The sequence below is a fragment of the Hetaerina americana genome, unplaced genomic scaffold (assembly GCF_022747635.1).
Source record: "Hetaerina americana unplaced genomic scaffold, ioHetAmer1.1.p SCAF_9, whole genome shotgun sequence".
NCBI classification, from domain to species: Eukaryota; Metazoa; Arthropoda; class Insecta; order Odonata; family Calopterygidae; genus Hetaerina; species Hetaerina americana.
In genome coordinates this window covers 59973254-59995075 of record NW_027287538.1, presented here as the reverse complement: position 1 = coordinate 59995075, position 21822 = coordinate 59973254, and the positions used below count along the sequence as shown (strand labels likewise).

Genomic DNA, 21822 nt, shown 5'->3' with positions numbered 1-21822 from the left:
GCGTCATAATCACTACAAGCAGCTTATCTCACATTTTTATATTGATAGTTGAAATTTGAAAAATGTAGTGCATGCAAAACTTCGTGTAACAGTTATTTCCATCGTATGAATAATCTAACTTTTCAGTTGGTCTCTAACTTCTCGGCACATGTGATGTGTAATGCAGACAGTGTTTTCCTGGTTTGGAGTAAACCCACGCCACTCAAATCAAACACTCAACATAACAACTGAATCCACCCTGCCTGCGGGGTGGATTCAGATGTTGATTAATGTGGATTTTCTCGAAGAGCGTAAGCACTTCTGGACAGTTTCTCTCCACACATCCTTCAAATTTTTATTAACCATTCTTAATTGTTTTCCACATCCTCCAGAAGAGGAGGCTGTTCTGCCAAATGTACACATCTGCCAAAGGTAGGCAAATGGGCGTACGTGTGTCATCGATGGGAAATACGAGATCCTTCCTCACGCTCTGGCTTTCTGCTTCGCTTCACTTACGTAGTCACGAGTGCGAAAGATCGACGTGAACTCTCAATCTAACCATATTTCCTCCAGTTTTACGCAGCATCCAAAAGAAAGAGATGAAGGACTCAAAAAAAACGAAGTAGCTTCAAATTCCAATCTAATTCTAGCATTGAAATACTTAAGAATCCAACATTAAAATCTGATAAGTACTCTCTCGAATGAAAGAAACATGTTTTTACCCAAATTTAAGTAAATAAATAGTAATTGCTATTTCACCAATTACGCGTTAGTCAATGGAATAAACGGATATAAAATTTGGTGATTGGACAATAACATCGTCCAATTATTAAGTCCAACACTCCTTAATTCCATCGGTTATGATATTTGAGAGCTTCAATGAGTGTACATGTATATTTCACTTCCGCTATCATACAAAGCATTGGAAGAACAATACGCTTTACTAATTGGCGTTAATGAAAACAGATACAGTTTTAGCTTAACTTTCACAATCTAGGGTAATATTTGAAACTGAAAGACTTCGCCAGGGAGAGAGCTGCTACCGGAGAGCAGCGAAATACGTACCACCAATCGATTTTATTATCTCTTTTTGCAAATAGTTATTTAATAATTTTATGCCTGAAATATTATCAAAATTTGTCTCTTGCATCATCGAATCAAGTAAAATACTTGCATCACAGCCAAACGCTGAACTTGAAAGCTATGTGGAGTGTTCCCTAGACCAATGAAGTAGGGGTAAATCATTTATTTTATTTAATATGAGACGCATTACGGTACAGACTTTGTATTCAACACTTTATAAAAAAGAAAGCTACTATTGTACATATCATATGTTCAAAATAAGATTTTTTAGCAAGTCGCCACGCTTAGCTAACGAATTAGAATTAAAATTTAGAAAAAAGTAAGGATTTTAAAAACGTATTTTTTGCCAAATCTACTAATTTACGAAAATCTTATGTCAAGGGCCACGAACGCCAAATGAGCATTTCAAAATCAAGACGGAGTGTTACATGAAGTCTTATTCTGATCTGAACGATTTTCAAAAATAGCCTAATATAAATAAACAATCAACTCACATTGCTCACTTCCATGGTTTAAGATCAAATTCTATTAACTTCAAATCCGACAAGAATTAATTGATTGATATGGGTGTTCATTTTGTGAAAGAAAACGCTGTAGATTTTTTGTCTTGTGTAGCAAACTAACCGGTTCGTACCAATGCCAACCTTTTCATGTCCGCACCAGGGAAGAGATAAATATAGAATGAAAGTGGCGTTCGTTATTTGCTGAATTAAATCGGAATCTAGCGTATTCTTTTCAGTAGAATGACGAAAGGCATCATGCAAACCTTCGGTCTAAAACCTAAACACTTGGCTTTCGCCAGGCCACGGGAAACTGAAATCCACCAATAATACATTCAACAAATTCAGGCAAACTGTAGCGGAAGTTCGTCATTATGAGAAACAAATTTGCACTTTTCCACAGATTTCCACCAATCCACCAATAATGGCAAAGACCGAAAACCCGACTTCACACTGTGTTAAAGACCCCAATACGTAAATGCAAAGTATTTTTCCACATATCCAGCTACTTAATGGAAATGAGAATCTACGGAATAAGATTTTGCGCGTAGATTGCAGGCTTTTCAGCCGTGGATATGAATAATGGCGGAGAAAATAAGTCGGGATAGAGGGGATGACAAAAGAAGGCTATACTGTGTATGTACGGTGAGGGAAGAGAGGAAGCCAATGGGAGAAATTCGTGGAAGGCAGGAAAAGTGGAAGTGGAAGATATATTGAGAGGTGGGGGAATGTGGGAGGGCCGTGATATTCAAGAGAATTCCACGATAAGGGGGGAAGAGGGAGGAAAAGAATAAAGAAGAAGAAACGCCCACTCACCCCAGAGATGGCCCAGGTTCTACCCCTAATCAGTAGACCATCGCAAGTTCACCTATTAACCTCCGGCCAACGAATTACTTCTACTTTGATTTTGTGTTGGGATAGGGTATGAAGACAATTCCCCATTCCACGGGAGCCCGCTCCCCAGGAGTCCGCATCCCCACCCTGCGCACAAAAGTGGAACAGCATGCCGGTCCCCCCCCCGTACTTGGGGTGCAGGATATGGCGAGGTGGGTTGAGGCGCGGGATGGGAAATGCAGCAATGGAGGAGGAGGGGCCCACATAATGCGCGGGTGGTCGAGCAGAGCAGGACGTACTGCGCCCCCGGTGGCGTTACTTCACACCTCGAGAGGGTGGAGGACAGGGAAGGGGCGTGGCCGGGCGGGCGGCCGAGACCACCCGGGAAAGAGCCCGTGGAGTGCGTGCGAGTCCGTGGGTGTGTGATGTTCGGCGATCTCCAGGGAAAGAAAGAATGGCGAGGAAGCGTTGTCTCGGACGGGACGGGTCGAAAAATAGGGTGCGGTGGATGAGGGGTATGGTTGGCGGGCGGGGCAGGGGACGTTTCGGGGAGTTCACCCCCTCGAATTAATTGTTATCGCTAGGCCGCATCACGAGGCGGGGAGTCGAGGTAATAAGCAAGGGCCGAGAGCAGACACCCACCATTTAGACGCTATTATTCAATCGGTCTCCTCGTGCCTTTCCTCTCTCCGCGTTTAAGAGAAGGCCCAAACCGACAGGTTTAGACCGGCAGTCATGAGTATTTGAAAAAGTTGTGCGTAAGCTGGGCAAGAAGGCTTAAGTCATCCGAATCGTGAGGAGGAATAAAAGGTATAGAGTCACGATGGTGAAGGTTAAGGGCTTGCCGCCGGATTCCCAACTCTTAAGGTGCAGCATTGCCAGTCCCATTCAATTGCGCGGGTGAGACAGCGCGCCCGATCGGTGGTATGTACTGGAAGATAAGTTTTAGGGAGAGGAACAGTTGAAGGAGAGAAGACGAAAACAGCCGTAGAATGGAATGTGTCCCACTGGAAGGGTTGACGTGATGACCGCACCTTGCATGGCCAGAAACGCTGTGTGTGTGTGTGTATGCAAAACGTGTATGCGCCGCACAGTGCAACTGATCACTGGGGGTAATGTAAGGAGTGTGACTGTCACTTCTTTCGAAGCGTTTGTACTGCTTTCATCGTCAGTGACATAATCGGAATGATGAGGGAACATGCGGCAAATAATAATGTGATACACACAGAGGATGCAAGGGAGAGAAAACGGGCAGCTAATTAGGCCAGCTGGGTCAGCAGACTGGAGATAAAACCAATAATGTCATTTTAAATGTATGGCTGTACCCAGGATTAAATCTTTAGTCCCTTGGCCCCGATGCTTCAGATATTAGTGGATGTATTTGAGGGAAAGTAAGATTTGCATGAAGCCACTGCATATCCCACTAGCATATGGAAAGGTAATGGAATTCTAAACGACAAAGCGTAGGCTAGATATTACACGCCATAAGAATAACGTGGAAAGTAAAGATGATGGACGCTGGAAGAATAATTTAGGACAGTTTCAGGCGTAACATGGTGAAAGAAGACACTTTGCCTATCCTCGTAGAACTTCTTTTATTACGACCTAGGTTTCGTTACAGCGTAACATCTTCAACAATCAAATGGCAAAGTGGGAATGCACGACTATGACATAGATATAGAAGTAAATAAAACGATTTTTATTAATGCGAGTAGGGGAAGCTCAGAAACCAGAAAGTTGAAGCTAGAAAGATGAGCTTAGATTGGATGCTCTCAAGATGCGTTTGTTGCAAATGGACAAATAAGAGCTGGATAAGAGGGAAGAAAAATGAATGGTTATATATTTGGGAGGGGAAGAGAGTTTGTAGAGGGATTCCGAATAAGCCAAAAGTCGGAAAAGAGGATCAATAATTGCAATGGGCTATTCGATTATTCGATGCTGAGAAGGAAGTCTGAGCTAGGTCAAGGAGGAGTAGAAGAGAATAATTATATTGAACCAGATGATAGGTGGATTTAGTTATCATGATCAGCAGAAGGCTATACCTTGATTAAAGGATAGAAAACCCTAGAAAAGACTGAGGGAAGGCCCGTAGAGTCAGTCTTAGTCGACGAAATCGAACATAATGAATGGATAATTGCAAAGCTTAATAGGTTAAGATTATTTAAGGACGTCGCACATTTCACGTGACACTTAGAGCTAGAAAACAATAAATTGGAAGAATACCTACTGCAGAATCCACATGCTTGACTTGATATTTTCAATGAATCTATCGCATAATCAAATTAACATTTATAATTGAATTAAATTATATTGAAAATGTTAAATTGTATTAAAATTCATATTAAAACCGAAATTAATGCATGAAAATAATCAATATATTAAAAAATTACAAATTTATCGAATGTCACGCTTTCAGGAAAGTGACAGCCTATTGCGTAGAGCATTTTGATACCGTTCAAATGGCTTGAGTTCAATTCGGAGAGATTATGAGCCAATTTTTAATCTAGCAGTGTTTTTCGAGGAGCCAGATTCAACCAAACGATTCTCAATAAAATGAACAGTCCATTTAGTCTGATGTATGAATTTCAATCGCCCCTTAGTACAAGATTTATTCTAACCTTAAACCGCCGGCCGCCTCCCCTAATAACCACTACTAACCACCGACCTCAAACTCGAATACCGGAGGGGTTACGTTTTTGGTGGGATTGGACGTAGTCCTAAGTGTACTCAATCAAGTGATCATTATGAAATATGGTCTTACAATGCTAGTTTTGATAATAATTGGGATTTAAAATCTAAGCTTTATATACATGTACGCTCTTATGGTAGAGGATATAACAATTTTGGATTAATCGTGCAGAAATACAGGCCGTTCTCTGGGAAAACTGATTCCATGTGCGAAATTATATGAGTTCTAATAGTGTAAGCAAAGCAGCACCCACCCACCTTTGCTTGAGTGACATTAATTTCATCACTTTTCATTATACAAGAAATAAGGTGACACACTGAGTCGTGTAGTCATGACCGGACTTCCTTAAGATACAGGTACACACGGGCGCTGACCATGATAAATTTTAACGAATCGAATATTAAATCGACTCCGAAACCAACTGATTCAACAGATCTAAAATGTTCACAATATTATGACGGTAGCGACGCTGAATCCTCCTTTGTATTAATCAATTATTGAATGACTTACCAACATTTTTTTAAATTATATAAGTCAATAGTACAAATAATAAGTGTGCAAATAACGATTTCTTCTATTCTAAACCGAAATATGCGGTCGAAAAAAACAAAGTCACCAATATGGCAACTATGGCTATTTAATCAAAGTACGAGAATGGACGCTGGACGCTATCGACAGTGATCGCGTATAGGAGTGGGTATGACGCGCGTTGAAGTCGACCTGGTTGCAATGGAATTCAACAAGGTACCAGGGCTCCCGATCAAGCGCCATCCGGAGCTTCAATTGAGAACCCTCGAGTGAAATTCAAATTTAATTATCTCTACTACAGCCATACAAAGTTCTGCTGAAATTAGCTGATATTTTTTATCAAGGTTATTTTTACAGAAATGATGTAAAGTTTCCTACCCCATTATGACATGAAATTTCGCTCAAAATGACGTCCTTGCACGGATCTCTTTACTTCCACAAGTGGTTCATTTTCCTTACGTTACTGGAGCTGAAGATCTGGGATGAGGAGCAAAGATCTCAGAATAAACCACGAAGGATGGACAGCTCAGCTCTCTTGTGAGCCCTCACAACTTACTCGCAGGTTGACTCAGAAGAGAAAGGGGAACGATCACGTGTCTTCGTAACGTACACGCGTCTAATTGCGTTCACATACGGGTCAGCCATTACGTGTAATCGTTGCTATGTGTGACTTTTCATTTCAATAGGTATCGAGTGGAATTGTGTCAATTGTTTCCTCGTATCTACCGCACACACGATTTAGCACTCCAGCCAAAGGCAATGAGTAATTAAAAACTGACAATTTTCCACAAAATAAAATTTAATACGACCGGTTTCAATGTAACTACATCATCATCAGGTGACCGGTTGACCTGATGATGATGTAGTCACATTGAAACTGGTCATATTAAATTTTATTTTGTGGAAAATTGCCAATTTTTAATTAACCATGATATTCCACCATATCACGCCTCTTTTTATTTTTAAAGGCAATTAGGCGCAGCATCTGACAGCAAAACTACATCCAGCCTTGGAACGCATAGAAAATGAAATGCTGCCCAAAAATAGCCAATGTGATTATTCGGTACCAGCTCTGAAGCAAAAAGAGCTTCCACTGGGCTCCAAGCTCCAGACCTAATTCGGCCTATCATATTTGGTTCCTCCAGCACACAACCCTGTTCTGCAACGGGCAAGAAGCGCCTTCCGGCGTCCAATCAACTTCCATCGCGAGCTTTAATTACGAGTCCCCGCTAAAACCCTGCTTGAAATCATCTTCACTTCAGCTTATGAGTATTCCTGCAGGAATGAGCTGATTTCTCCTTAAATTTCGGTGGCATTTTTTAAAGATTTAGTTCCATATCCCATTATATTTCAATTAATTCAAAATGACGTTTCTTGTGCTGAACCTTTTATGTTCGAGGATTTTTTTAAAGACTCCAAAAGCGAAAAATATAAGGAATGAGAATACGAGTATTATCGGTGGATTACAATGCCAATGAATTTTTGTGGGAATAATTAACGTTTACTCTGTAACATTTCGAATTTTAGCCCGCATCGGTGGATATCTTTGAAATAGCTGCATTTACCGCAGCCTGTTATAAAAAGAATTAAAGGCAGGAGTAAGAAACAAAAACTCTTAAATTAAGGTCACACATTCTCGTAAAATTGAAAATTATAATGAAGCTTTATTACAATTACAACTTTATCGTAAAATATCGCTTTGGCTAGGAGATACACTAATAGATATGGAGCATATCACTTCAGTGTCGAAACCCTAAAAATTTTGAAACTCGATCAGTTGCCTAATTACCTCACTCGTCCATATGATACGCGGCTTTCTTGTCCTTAAGTCCTTTCTTGCCAAAACATTCATGTGAGTTCCGAAAACTCAAGCCAACAAGCAACTAAAGAAATTATTTACTTAAAATGATTGCGCAGCAATACTTAGTATTTATATAGCACCACAAAGGAAGGCTTACTATCATATCCTCCCTCCATATCATATGGTAAAGCACTTAAAGCTACAATCAGTACGTGAGAGCGAATCCGAGGGTTTAATTTTTTGATCTATTGAAAATGTAGAGTCTAAACAAAGATTGCTAGCTTCTTACGTAGTTCACATTATCACAACGAGGAAAGAATACACGAAACAGGTTACCTTTATTATTTCATAAATTGAACTTTAGTAGAGGAAGAAGACCATGTGTGGAAATTAACATCCAAATATATCCATGTGGAGAACTGTTTCAAGTTACGAAGTTAGCCCGACAGCCCGTTCGAGCCGTACATAGTAAAATATTGAAACTAATTTATTTAAATAAACAAATAATTTAGGAAAAGTACAGAAAACAATTGAACCTAAACTGTAAGTAATTAGCATATTATTGCAAGAGCACAATTCGAAATATAATAGTATTTACGAGTATAGCCTTCCTCAGGGACTAAAACTTGGACGTGGTGGAAGGGTTTGAGCGTTCTGATGTCCCCTAGGGTTGTGTTGGTGGGAGTAATGACATTTTCTCCTAGTAGGTTTACCCATAACATATACTCGTAGTTCGTAGGATATCAGCCAGACGAAAGGTAGTCCGCGCCGTATCAGCTCCTCAGTGAGGCGGCTGCAAAATCGGCTGACACGAGAGGGGCAGTCACTTGAGCGATGGCGTCACATTAAAAACACCATTGAGGAAGGCAACGGGAAGACATATCAATTATTTATTTTATGCTACTATGATGGACATACATATGAGTATGAGTCCATGCAACTATGGGACTCGGCCCAATCGGTCATGTGTCGTGCCCGACAGCGGAAGAGGCAAGGCTTTCGCGGTACTCATCTCACAAAATTTTCGCAAAGAAAAAGCGACAGAAGAAGCACAGAAGACATTGAGCTGAGTGAAAACTTAATTAGGGTGAGCTAATTAACAGCTGAGAGTGAAAACTTAATTAGGAGAAATAAAAGCTGAATCAACGAACTTGTTCATTGCCCAGGTCTACAGGTCACCAATCAATCATTCGGAGGAAGAAATCGACAGGGTATCAATTACATCAGGGTATTCATACGATAAATTGCAGGACATAATGGAGACATTCCTGTATGCCAGCATTGGATAGTGATGGTGGATAAACTCAACAATAGGAAAAAGAAAAGGTGGTCGTGAGGTAAAGACTATGGCTTTGGGACCAAGAATGACCGCGGGGAGAAAACAATAGTGTTCTGCAGGAGGCAGGGTTATCATAACGAACATTCGGTCAAGACACCACAAAAAGCATACATTGAAATTGGAAGTATACATGGAAAACGCCCAGAGTTTCAGGCAGATATCAGTTAGACTATACATACAAGTATTATGGTTTGGCACAGATTTAAGAACAGCGTAATTAATTCGCAGTTTTCCGGTAGCGGATTATAATTTGGTAATAATGAAGTGTAGCGTCCAATTCAAAAAGATAAAACATGGAAGACGAATAAAGAAATGGAATGCAGCAGCATTCATTGGAACCCCCAATTAGGAGTATCAGCACACTTCAGAAAAAATTACGGGTGACAAGGGACAGCTATAGAAGAAAAATGGTAACATACGAGGATGGTCAGAAAAGTTCTCCGAATGGAATAGAAATAAACGACTTATCCCAGTGAAACTTTTAAAGTCACTGTGAATTTCCTTAGCTTACATACTTTTCTTCACGAAGTATTTAATCACTGCTCGGATCTCAATTTTTTCCATCTTCACAAATCACTAGACGGGAGCAACAACAGGGAGGCGTCCGCACTGCACATCTCTCCCCTGAGCACTAATACGCTAGGTGTTTACTCATAATGGATTACCTATTACTACGCGGGAAACTAGTTGTGCTAACGTTGACGTCCGGTGGTGATTCCGAGAACCTTTCTGACTATCCTCGCAACATACCAAAAAAGGATATCGAAAGCTGCGATCGAAACTATAGGAATAGACAATACCAGGACAAAACTAGCTTGGATAACAGATGTGACGGTTACGAAGATATACGAGAGAAGGAAGGAAATGGAAGAATGAATAAAGGGAGTTAGGAAAGTAATGAATCACAAAAAATTTAATAATAAACTGAGGTGGGAAAGAGGCGTGGTGGATCGCGTAATGCGAGGGCATGGCATTTTTAAAAAGGAAGGGTGAAATGGATGAACTGCAAAATAAAAGACAAAAGAAATGTCAGGAAGCAAGAAGGGAAATTCCCTGCAAATACTCAAAGATAAATCAGTACTATTATATATTGAAGCGGGGAAGATTCAAGAGAGATAGAATGACCATAAAGAGAAACTAATCTTACCTGGTAGAGACATTTGGCGATTAAGCTAAGAAGTAGAAAGAGGATATGACATGGATGAGGATAGCTTAGGCTCAGGTAGACTTGGTGGCAAGATGGAAAGGGTATTAAGGAAATATAAATCAAATAAGCCTGGGGAGGTTTCCTCCTTCTCTCCCGGAACTACTTACGGGTTTAAGAAACCTGCTAATGAGTTTTTATGGATTAATTCGTAGCATTTGCGTGGAATGAATTTTGTCGTTAGACTTCGTTATCTCAGTGTTAGTTCCTATTCCAACAGAAGGAAAGGCAGCCATATGTGAGAACTATAGAATATTAGATCGATTTCGCACTAAAGCGAAATTGGTATTCAGGGTCATCAATAAAGGAAGGAGAGAAGGGTATATGATAATCTGGGTTCAGAAAGGGGCGAGGCATACGTGATACCATAGCAGTAATGTAGTCACTACTACAGAGGAGCAAAGAATACAATCGGTACACATTTTAGCTGGAGGCAATGGGTAAGACAAATGACCTGAAAGATAAAAAATGTGCTCATTTTTGGGCTGGTATCGTTAAATATTATTAAAATGATAATTTGACACTTTTTACTTCAATGTAAAAAATACAACTATACACACATTGTACAAGTTCCAATCCAATATTTTATAGATTTTCGTCCATATGAACACTTTACAATAGGGAAACCCCTATATTAATCAGGTTACAAACAATCTTTTCATAGGCCACATATTTCAATCACGCATTCCACAAAAAGTTCACAGTGAAACTAGATATGAGGAATTAAATATCTATTTTGCATAGTTGTGCACACAGAAATTAGTCAGCTGTCAATGAAAATGGGGAAAGAAGTATCTAATACTTCAAATAAGATCTGGAGAGCATTTCTCACCAAAAAGCATAAGATACTAAAAGAATAAAAGGCTGAGAGAAACAGGAATTGATGGAATAGGGACATAACTTATATTAGTACCTAATTGGTACTAAAGACTTCACCAATTGGAATTTAGCATCAATAACACTGCCATATACTAATTGAAATGAATTTTTTTAAACATTTCAAATGGATTTGTTCACAACAAAGACCGAATTCACCTCCTATCAATTCTTCTTTTCAACTCACACATGACATGAGCTCTCTGCATGTCCTGAAACTCAAACTGTCCTTATCCTAGTATTCCCTTTTCTAAAGAATATACTCAACATTTAATTCCCGTTGCAAAACTTCTCAGTCTTTGGACTTCTTATCCTCAAGCACCTCAATGAAACACTTACTGAAATGCCAACGAGGCAACTTAAGTTTCACCTTTTGGATTGTTTTCCTAACTACATACCATACATGGGCGATAATACTTATTTTGTACATTGAACCCCTAGTATGTTTGTTGCTATTTCAAAATGAATATTATTTCAGACAATGGAAAAGGACTTTGTGCTTCTTTTGGTTGATTAAAAATTAAATGTTACAGCAAATGAACTGTAGATATCTGAGTGCTGACTTTGGCAAAGATTATGAGACATGATAAAAAAATTATTACCATTACAATCCAGCAGAAAACATCATTATAACTAAATTCTTGCACATTCAGGATGTACTGACTCCATAATCATTGAGGCATATTGAAGAGATATGGATAATACCTCTGTAGAGAGTGCAACTGAAGTGAGAAGAAGGGGGACAGCTGATTCCTTATATCAAGTTCAATACATTGACTAATATTGCATGAGAAATCAAACCACATCAGAATAATTGATGAAGGATTGATGAATTAAGTTCAACTATTATATCGCCTTTCACTACTACTATGTTTTTTAGAGATCACTTATGAGTCATAATGGTGGGCCTGGAAAAATGTAAATGAAAAACAAGCAAAAAGCATCAAAATGTTATTGGAAACTTGAGATAGGGGCATCCAGAGGCATGAAGATATATACACCACTAAACTAATAGAAAAATAAAAATTGAATAAGTTCAATATTGATACTTGGGGATTTATTTGAACCCAAATTCAATTGGTCAACAAGACCAGGATCATAAGTTAAAAATAGGCTTTTGGAAAAAATCTATGAGGAACTCTTTATGCCTATGCATTATTCACGACTGAAACTGTAGAATACAGTAGGAGCAGCCATTCTCCCAGCTCAAAAACAAAGTGTGTATTGCCTAGTTATCTTCTGAAATTTTCCTGAAAAGCCAAAACCTCCAGCCAGTCTCCTTGTGCCCCTGTTATGGCGTTTGAGGTAATATGCAATTGTAAAGTTTTTTTTAAAAAACATTTCTAAAAGAGACCAAATTTTCAGAGCACAACTACATATCGTATCAAGAAACTTGGAAGGAAAAAATTATGAATGTGTATTGGGTTAGTGTTTAAATACATTTTTTTTAATGTTATGAGAGAGTGATAGCATCTGATCATAAAGATATACCTTTCAACCAAGAATTTCTTTGAGATCCTTCAAACAGTTTATAATTGGTTCATCAACATCATACTCTTTTGGTAAAAACTTTTTACGGAAGTCATCTCCTGGTTTTGGCATATCCTCCAAAGAACATGGATATGGTTCTGAGAAAAAGTAAATATGCTGGAGGGCCTGAAAAAAAATTCCATTTACAATAAGAGGAGTCAGTAAAAACTTATGTGAAATTTTGCTATTTTCCATACATTTTATGTCATAAATTCATATTCATAATAACCTTTTCTGCAGGAATACGTTTCTTTGAATCATATAAAAGAAACTGCTTCACCAAATCTTGAGCATCAGGGATATTATCTGGTAAAAGTTGTTCCATGGATATACCTTTACTTGCAGGAAATGTTATTTTGTTGTAATCAGGAAGTGACTCCATACCAGGCCAAGATTCTGACGTTGGTGTCCCCAAAGTCTGTAGAACAATGCAGAGCTGCTCAATATCATTATCCCCCTAAAAGTTACAATGAGAAATTTAGAATAAACCTCAAAATCACAAACTAACACTCTGAGATAGCAATAAATTTGGATGTAACACTAAACAAAGAGTGCTTAAGAACACTTACAGCAAAAAGAGGAGATCTATTCAATATTTCCCCAAAGATGCAACCCACGGCCCAGAGATCTACAGCTTCATCATAATATCGAGCACCATATAGGAGTTCAGGGGCTCTGTACCACCTGGTAGCCACTTGATGTGAATATGGGCGTTGGGAAGTGCTCACATCTTTAGGTGTGTTTATCCATTTAAGTCTAGCCAAACCAAGGTCAGCTATCTTGAGCACTCCATCCTTGCTGATCAAAAGATTAGATGGCTTCAGATCCTGCAACAGTGTAATGCAAGCCATTGATTTCACAAAATCATTAACTGATGTGAGAATGAATTATTCTAAATTCAACTAAACCAATCAACCATCAGTGGGCCTAAATGGCAATGATTAAATCAACCCTTTAAACAATGCAAGTATATTAAATTTAGAACAGCACATTAAAATAACTGCAAACATTAATTTTCATTTTTTACAAAGTTGAATGGATGTACTTACAATCGCTATTATCATATTCTCATAAAAAAAGAAATGTACATGGTAAATGCAGGGAATACAAATATCGGTACGATAATCTTTGTATAAAGTCATTCATTGCATAACAATCACCACTAAAACACAACTGGGGATCAAGATGTTGTGGTGGCTATCGTACTTACTATTGTAATTGTCCACGAGCCCTATTATGACTATTTATAAGTGTTATGAATAAGTCCTCCAATTCCTAGATTTTGTCTGTGATTTCACTTTTTTTAAGCGGAGATTTTTTTCACTGCCCCAAAGATGACGCAAGGCATCACTTGCTACACTAAACTGACTTGTTAAAGAACTAAGGTCTTCCTCTCCATGAAAGGCATCAGTCCCAGCCATTGCTGCATTTGATTAGCACTACACTAAGTGGTTCTCAATCCCATTTATTCCATACCCAATGTTTAGAGATTCAAATGCTCGTTGATAGGATAATGAGCACTTCAATTAGACCTTGTGTTCCAGTTTCCTGAAATAACATTTCGATTTACCCCGATACATACAATAAATACAGTGCTATCAAATTTCTGGCACTTCATGCACACACTAAGTATTCTGGTTTCAGGATGTATGCCACCGATTAGAGAAAATAAAGAAAATCTTACACAACAAGGATGTTCAGAACATCGCTCACATATCCAAACTTCACCGTTCCACTTGAATTGGTATCTGAATAATCAGGATCTACATCATAGATTAATGAAAAAGTTACACACAGCACAAATGATCGCAACACCATTCACATACCCAAGTTACACCACACATCTCCACCCAGGTTAGGAGAAATCGGGCACTTAATATACACAAAAGAATCTGATAGATTAGGCACAACTTGAGAAATAATCGAGCTGATGGGAACAAGTGAGGCAAAGGGACAAAAACGCAGGCTGAGTGAAGAGGAATGTTATACAGAATAGCATTTACAAGCCCAATTTTCTAAAAATCACTTAAGGTCAATTTAAGAGATTTCTGAAGAGTTAAATGGCCTAATAATCATATCCTGTGAGTACAGAAAAGTGAGATCTATTTTATTGATTATTTCTCATTGAGGATTTGTTTGAGAAATCTACAATTACTTATAGCTTTGAGGAATGTGTCCCAGGGCATAAACCATAAACACAGTAATCGACCCGAAGGTCGGTTTAGTAGATGATGGTAGAGATCACCCAGTACTAAGCCCGATACGGCGTGTGAAATTTCACACATCAGGGTAGGGGGGCCAGTTCCTTTCCCTGTGTTCCGGTTATGGTTTCCCAGGAAGACCTGGTACCCGAAAATCACATTAGCTTGGGTGGAGCTGTAGGTGCCCAGAGTGCCTTGCCTGGGAATCGAACCCGGGACCCTCTGATCAGCAGTCCAACGCTCTACCCACTGGACTACCGCGACCCACATATATATATATAAACCTAGATAGAAAATAGAAATATATATATATATATATATATATATATATATATATATATATATATATATATATATATATTAGAATTAGAAAGGGAATATTTGAGTCCTGCAGTAAATGAATCTCTGACTGGAGACACTGATGATGAAGGATAATAAAAAGAATAATATATCGAAATGAGATGAACTAATTTATCATTGTGTATCAGCAAAACTATTTAATAATGCAGTGCTATTCATTACTTTTCACAAGAGAAAAATTTGTACATTTTATGATAATTGGTGTTTATCTGAAAATAAAGCCAAAACAATGAATGATACCATAAGTAAGCGTTATTTAAGTATCCTAGACTGTTTTCCTCCTTAAATATGAATAATTATATCATATTATAACAACTTTAAAATATTCTCCATTGTACATGATACATCTGGAGTACACCAATACAAAATTTGCTTACTGGTCCAAAAGGGATAAAATCTTAGCTTAAATAACTATTCATATTTAAAAAACTATATCATTCGCTTCAACTATAATCATTAAAAGATACATTAATACGCTCTGACTTTCAACTGAAATCCCATTTCTTTTCAAGTAATTCTTATCATAGATACATGTTTTGGCTAAATGATGTTATAACGGTGGACAATGTTTATTAACAAATGCAGTGTATAAGCATCTATCCATAGTACATACTTTTACAAACATAAAATATTGATAAAAAAGAAATGTTATGGCGAAAATACAATACAGTTTATTTTTAATGTATAAAATATAATATAATAATCCAAACTCTCATATTTTCAGTTTTGTAAAAATGGCATTTTTGCCAAATACTTCAAGTAATTTTCTGGAGTTTTCATGACCCCCATTCATACATAAGAAAATTAGCTTTGGATAGGGAAGCACGGAAGCCTGCAACCCCATCTTTGCATCTCTTTTTTAAAACTAATGCTAATACTTTTGGTCATTGATTGTCACTAAAATTAAAATCGCTGTTTAGGATACAAATATGAACTGCAGAACTTTCATTAGAAAGTTTTAAATGCATATATGTACATAAAAGGTAGTGAAAATCACCCTGTTAAAATTTTCATGTGCTCTTGGTTATTTTCCCCTAGAAATGTAAGATAACCAGTTTCAGGAAGATTATATGAAAAAATAAGGGGGAACAATAATTTTCCTATTCTAATATACCACTGGAATGGTTCCAGGGGGATTTTAGAAGAGAAAAACTTTCAATAGGGACTTAATATATAATTCACTCACCCTATGCATTACTCCATTTTTATGAAGGTAACTAACTCCCCTCAATAACATTTGCATGTATGTTTTTATTTGGGAATCTAAAAGAGGCTCATTAGGGTCCTGAAGCATATCCCACAGATCTGCTGGCATAAACTCAAACACCATAACAATACCTAGGCCTTGTGGAAACACATCCAACAATTGTACCACCTATGAAAAAAGGGAGAAATATTCAAACTAAATGTGAATACTCCTGAAAAGAGAAACACTTTGTGCATTCTAATCATTGTGCATAATATATATGTTAGAAATACTGAAATTAAACCTTATCAATTGCTATGCATGTATTTCTCCCCAATTTTAAATGCAATTAAACTATCAAATCAAGGCAGAAAAAGTATTGATCATACTTACATATTTACAATCAATATGCTGTAAGGTTTTAACTTCCCGAATCACTGTGATTGAAATACCATCTTCAAGTTTTTTTAGCAATAACTTTTTCAGAGCTACTTGCTTATTAGTGGGCAAATGCACAGCTCTCATAACAAGCCCATGGGCCCCTTCTCCAATACGTCCCAGGATTGAATATTGATCCATTTTGATGTACAATTTGACTATAGCATTCTTCCACTGGGTGAAAAGTCCTGCCCAATTCAAAGTGCAATGTATTTCATACAAAAATGATTTCAGAGAATTGAGATTGGATATGTGCGTAGTAATTTTAGACTGCATAGAATATAAAATCCATTTAATTTTTCTTCCATCATTTAATCCATTACATTTTTCCTACATTAATATTCCACAGTTAAAGTAAAAAAGTAAAACCTTCCGGCATCTAATATAGCTAAGCCCGCTGATGCAGGATTTACATGGAATATCATATTAGTAGTAGTAGTTTTTAGGGGAGGCGACCGACAGCTAAGGTCATTTGCGCCATAGGGGATGGACAGGAAAGGATGAAGGGTGGAGAGAAACCCGGCATCGGCATTAGCCTACTCTTTACGAAAGGCGCCAAGGGGTCCGCAGCTTAACGTCCCATCCGAAAGAATATCATATTATATTCCATTATAACATATCAATTTATGTCTAGTATAACCTCTTTTCATTAACTCTTTCCCCTTGTTTCTTTAAAAAAAATCTTTCCCCATGATATCATGGATAATGGAAGAGATAGGTAGAAGAGAAGGTAACTATATCAATGGAGTTACCTTCAATAAATTGGCGAGTCAACTATGGAATGCATCCACAAATATGGGCCTAGTTTCCTCAACTCTTGAATGTCAATAAACAAACTACAAGATTACAACTTATGATGAAATTCTGAACAGGTGAACTAAAAGTTTACCAAAATAAGTAGCAAATAGAAACCATGTAAAACATATTATATCAAAGTTCTCCTCCCTTAGTTCCACAATACAGAGTTGGTACAATTAACCCCATAGTCCATAAAGCCACAAATAATAAGAAATTCTAAGGGTTGAATTTCAAATCAACACTGGATTCACCCACATTAAACTATTAAAAGGTAATATGGAATTATTAATTCAAGCAGAATTTCAAAGTGCACATGATATAAAAAGTGTAGAGTTGACTAAAAGTTTTAATGCTTGCAGTAGGCAACATACCAAATCTCAGCAATAGTATATTTTGCTAATTCTGATCGTTAACTCAATTGGAGTTTCTTTTAAAATTAGGCAAAAGCTGTAGTTTCCCACAAAAGGCTTTCTTGAAGGAAGTACAGTTTTGCATATCTCAAGTGTCAGTTTTAGGTGAATGATTGTATTGACAATATTAATATTTGACGATTCAACAATGATAAAGCAAATTTCCCTTCATAGGATTTGAATTTTTGACTATTTTGAGATAATGCAAAATGAGCACACTTACGACTCACCCAGAACATTGGGGATATATTTCATTCTCGTTAGGTAATTTTTCGGGGTCAGGCGAACCCATATTTAACATTGCAATTTTTTTATAAGCCACCAAGGTCCTTACGATGGAAAATCTTAAACGAGAACGTAAGACTCAGCAACCTTTCCACTGGTTTATTAGTGGAAAAGTTAAGCATATAGAATACTTATCATATGGGAACTTTGGGAACTTTGTGAACTAATCAATGCCATTTTTCAAAATAGGAGTAAACGAGTAACCAACCGCGTATTAAAATTAGAAATATTCCGCAGGTGAACTGATTGTGACCACCACAATCATGTCAAATACTCTTGCATGTGAAATAACAAACATATGTATTATATAAAAGCTTCGTGTACAAACGTATTTCAACAGGTATGTAAGTTCAAACAAACCGACGCGCTGAATCAGTACTAATCCGCAACATCGCAACGCAATTACTCAAGAGAATAACGAATTGCGCCTGTCGAATTATTGTGTATCGCAAACAATCACAGTGTAGGTTGGATCAGTGGACTGAAAGTTAGCGATTGATATCGTTTTGTTAAGAGAACTTCCTATAAAAGAAGGGACAAAAAGTTCCAAAGAATGAAGCCGACCGTTGTAGCAGATGAAATGTTTCCTGAAGGTGCTGGTCCTTACATGGACCTTGAAGAAGTAAGTTCAGAAGTTTAGTGCTAATCTCTGTGCTAAATGAAAACATGAGCTTATTTAATTTGTGGATATCAACTCATTTTTCAGGCTGGGGGATCTAGTGGTTTGCTCATGGACTTAGCTGCTAATGAAAAGGCTGTGCATGCTGACTTCTTTAATGGTAATGATGTAGTTTTTGTAATTATTGGCAGATATTTGAGAAATTAAACTAATCTGATACCTGTGTAATATAATTTCATGGCGTTTACGTAATGGTATTTTATTTTCAGATTTCGAGGATCTCTACGATGACGACGATTTGTCATAATGTACCTGATGTATGTACAAAGGTTGCTCCAAGGAGTAACTATTTGGCATTCGGAATTCTACTTGTAAATTATTTAATTCGTATATAAAGACTACATTTACAAAAAAGACTAATTTATGATTTAAGTGCCATCGTTAGCAACCATTTATTGCCTCTTATGCACATATATTTATTAACCAGTGGTATCTATTATGATATGGTAATATCTATTGTGATAAGTTGCCCTAATCGCTAAATATCGGAAGAGTTTTGAATGAAGTTACACGTGAAATAGTTGTTTAATTTGCTTTATCGTCAGTTGTGAACGTGCTATTCCCATGTGGTTCTCATTTGCCATTCCGTTATTATTATAGGTAACCTACCAGTTAGTATAGGCTTTGGGTGGACGCCAGCTATCAAATAATTCACTTCTAACAGAACACAACTTAACTGAACAACCCAACATCCTACTCCGCAATAAGCCCTTCTTAATCTCTGTATTCTTCCTTCATTGCGTCCAACATCCCTATCATATTCCTGCCCTTCCTCGTTATCCTAACATTCTCCCGTCTATCACAGTCTTCAACATCCCATTGCCAATCAATATGCTCTGCATCCATTTTTACTGTCTCCTTATGATTACTTTCAACAATCCCCTCTCATCCACCACCATACCTAGCACTTCCTCATTTCTTCTCCTTTCTGTCTACTTCACCTTCTCCACACACACATTTCAAAAGCCTCCAATCTATGTCGATCATCCTTTCTATGACCATGCTTCCATGCCGTACATAATTGCTCTCTATGACAAAGTTTTAATGAGCCTTTTCTAGCATCCTTACTCAACGTCCTTGCAATCAATTCTTTGCTCTGTGTGAAAGCTTCTGTGCCTAACAATATTCTTCTCCTTATGTCATGACTGAATTGACTGTTTTGATGCAAAACACTTTAAGATAAAAACTGTTTAACCTGCGCTAGTTTTTGCCCTCTTATTTTAACATTGAAATAAGCCTTCCTCTTTCTGGAAAACCCTATTAGCTTTTTTTATTTACATTATTCTCATTCTATATCTGTTGCACTGAATTTCCACTTCACTCAGCAATGCTTGCAACCCCTTTACCGATGGACACATTAAAGCTTGGTCATCAACGAACCTAACCAATTTTATGAATTCCCTGCAGACTTTCATTCCTATCTCAAATTCTTCCCTCCCCTGTTTAATTATTTCTTCCGCATATATGTTGAAGAGCAAAGGTGATTATCCCTGCCTCACTCCCCTTCCTAACACAACCCATTCGGATTCTTCGTCCACCACTGGTACCTGAGAAGTCTCAGACATGTACAGGTTGTGGATTAGCTTCATATCCCTCCAATTTTTTCCTATTTTATGCAATACATGAATCAAAAGCCTCTTCAAAATCTGTGAAACAGGCAAATACATCCAGGTTGCTTTCTATGATCCTCTCTATTAGTGACCTCATGACTGCAATAGCTTCACATGTCCTTATCCCCTTCCTGCACCCAAACTTAGTAATCCCCTAAGTAATCATTCACCCTGCTCTCCATCCTCTCTTTGGTGATCCAGAGAATCACTTAAGCGGCATGCAAAATCGAACTTCTTGTTCCTTAGTCCGAATTGGTCCATAAAAACTCTTCCTCCCACACTTTCCTAAGCCTTTTAGTAGTTCTGTAGGAATGTTAAATTTGCATTATCTCAAAGGAAGTGAGGTCTACATGAAATCTTGGAAGTCCTGGTCATATTTTCATAATTGTGAGAGAAGTATAAAAAGAATTCAACTCGTAGCCAGAGGGCATTATTTCACCAGAAATATTTACTGCTAATATCTCCCATGAAAGCTTGCAAAAATTATATTTGTATGTATGTAATGTATTAATAATGATTTGACCTTGATTGAGTAACCAACTAGTTATTCAATTTATTTCATTAATGAATAACCCCCTCATACTGAGTAAAAATACCTCTCATGAAGCTAGTTTAGGAGACTGTCGACTGTGGGGGCAGGGGTTGACTTGTGTATTTTATCTGCCCATCTATATTGCATGAAGGCTTTCTCTGGAGATTGCAAATAATTTGTTTTCATCGTCCATTTTACTTTTGGACCATCTCCTTACATATTTGTAGTGACTGCAGGATATTCTCAGTCAGTGCAAATAAAAAACAGTGCTGTTATTCTCATACAGGAATGTATGATTAATCCTCCTGAAGTTTTGACAGGGGAGAAGAGGGGCCAGACTTTACTCTTGGAGACACTTTTCCAGGGCTGGAGTCTCTTCATCACTTGAGCTGACAGCAGCATTTTGCTAGGTTCCACATCTTTTTTTCAGTCAGGTTAAAATTAGAGAATCCTACCTGATGACTCCTTTGTTTTGCACTAGACTTTCTTAAAATTCATTATTTTCTGGGCTGCATTCTAAAAAGTTGCACGTACATCTTTCTGAAAGCCTGATGTACAGAGATTTTTCATCACAGTAGAGCATTGGACTACTGACCTGAGGGCTCGGTTTCAATTCCCGGGCAAGCCTCTCTGGGCGCCTGCAGCTCCACCCAAACTGTTGTTTTTTGGATACCAGATCTTCCTGGGAAACCATAAACGGTACCAGGGAAGGAACTGGCCCCCCTACCCTGATGTGTGAATTTCATACGCCGTCGGGCTTAGTACTTGGTGAACTCAATCATCATCTACAAAACTGACCTTTGGGTTAATTACTGTGTTTACAGTTTATATCATCAGGACTTTCCTCCATGGTTCCCTGAATGGCTGAAAAAATGTAATATCAAGGGGGTTGACAGATATTGGTTGTATACAGAGGATGGCAAACAAAGGTGATAATTCCAAAGAAACTGCGGGAGATGC

General features: G+C 37.8%; 2 protein-coding genes across 4 annotated transcripts; one reads left to right on the top strand and one right to left on the bottom strand.

The window, feature by feature from the left end:
- Positions 1-10107: 10107 nt before the first annotated feature.
- LOC139698735 (cyclin-dependent kinase 20-like) lies at positions 10108-18402 on the bottom strand. Of its 3 annotated transcripts, none has more exons than XM_071597635.1 (7): positions 18250-18402; positions 16504-16736; positions 16111-16299; positions 12933-13190; positions 12593-12820; positions 12325-12489; positions 10108-10165 (listed from the first exon to the last, which is right to left on the bottom strand). In XM_071597635.1, the coding sequence occupies exons 2-6, from the start codon at positions 16687-16689 to the stop codon at positions 12328-12330; spliced, it is 1023 nt and encodes a 340-aa protein (XP_071453736.1). In that variant the 5' UTR covers positions 16690-16736; positions 18250-18402; the 3' UTR covers positions 10108-10165; positions 12325-12327. The 3 variants fall into 3 exon arrangements, with proteins under 3 accessions (XP_071453736.1, XP_071453735.1, XP_071453734.1); XM_071597634.1 differs by lacking the exon at positions 10108-10165 and adding an exon at positions 10560-12121; XM_071597633.1 differs by lacking the exon at positions 10108-10165 and having other exon boundaries at positions 10560-12489.
- Positions 18403-18456: 54 nt separating this feature from the next.
- LOC139698678 (COP9 signalosome complex subunit 9) lies at positions 18457-19213 on the top strand. The gene is made up of 3 exons (XM_071597551.1): positions 18457-18663; positions 18748-18820; positions 18930-19213. Exons 1-3 carry the CDS (start codon positions 18595-18597, stop codon positions 18965-18967), a joined length of 180 nt encoding a protein of 59 aa, XP_071453652.1. The 5' UTR covers positions 18457-18594; the 3' UTR covers positions 18968-19213.
- Positions 19214-21822: the final 2609 nt, after the last annotated feature.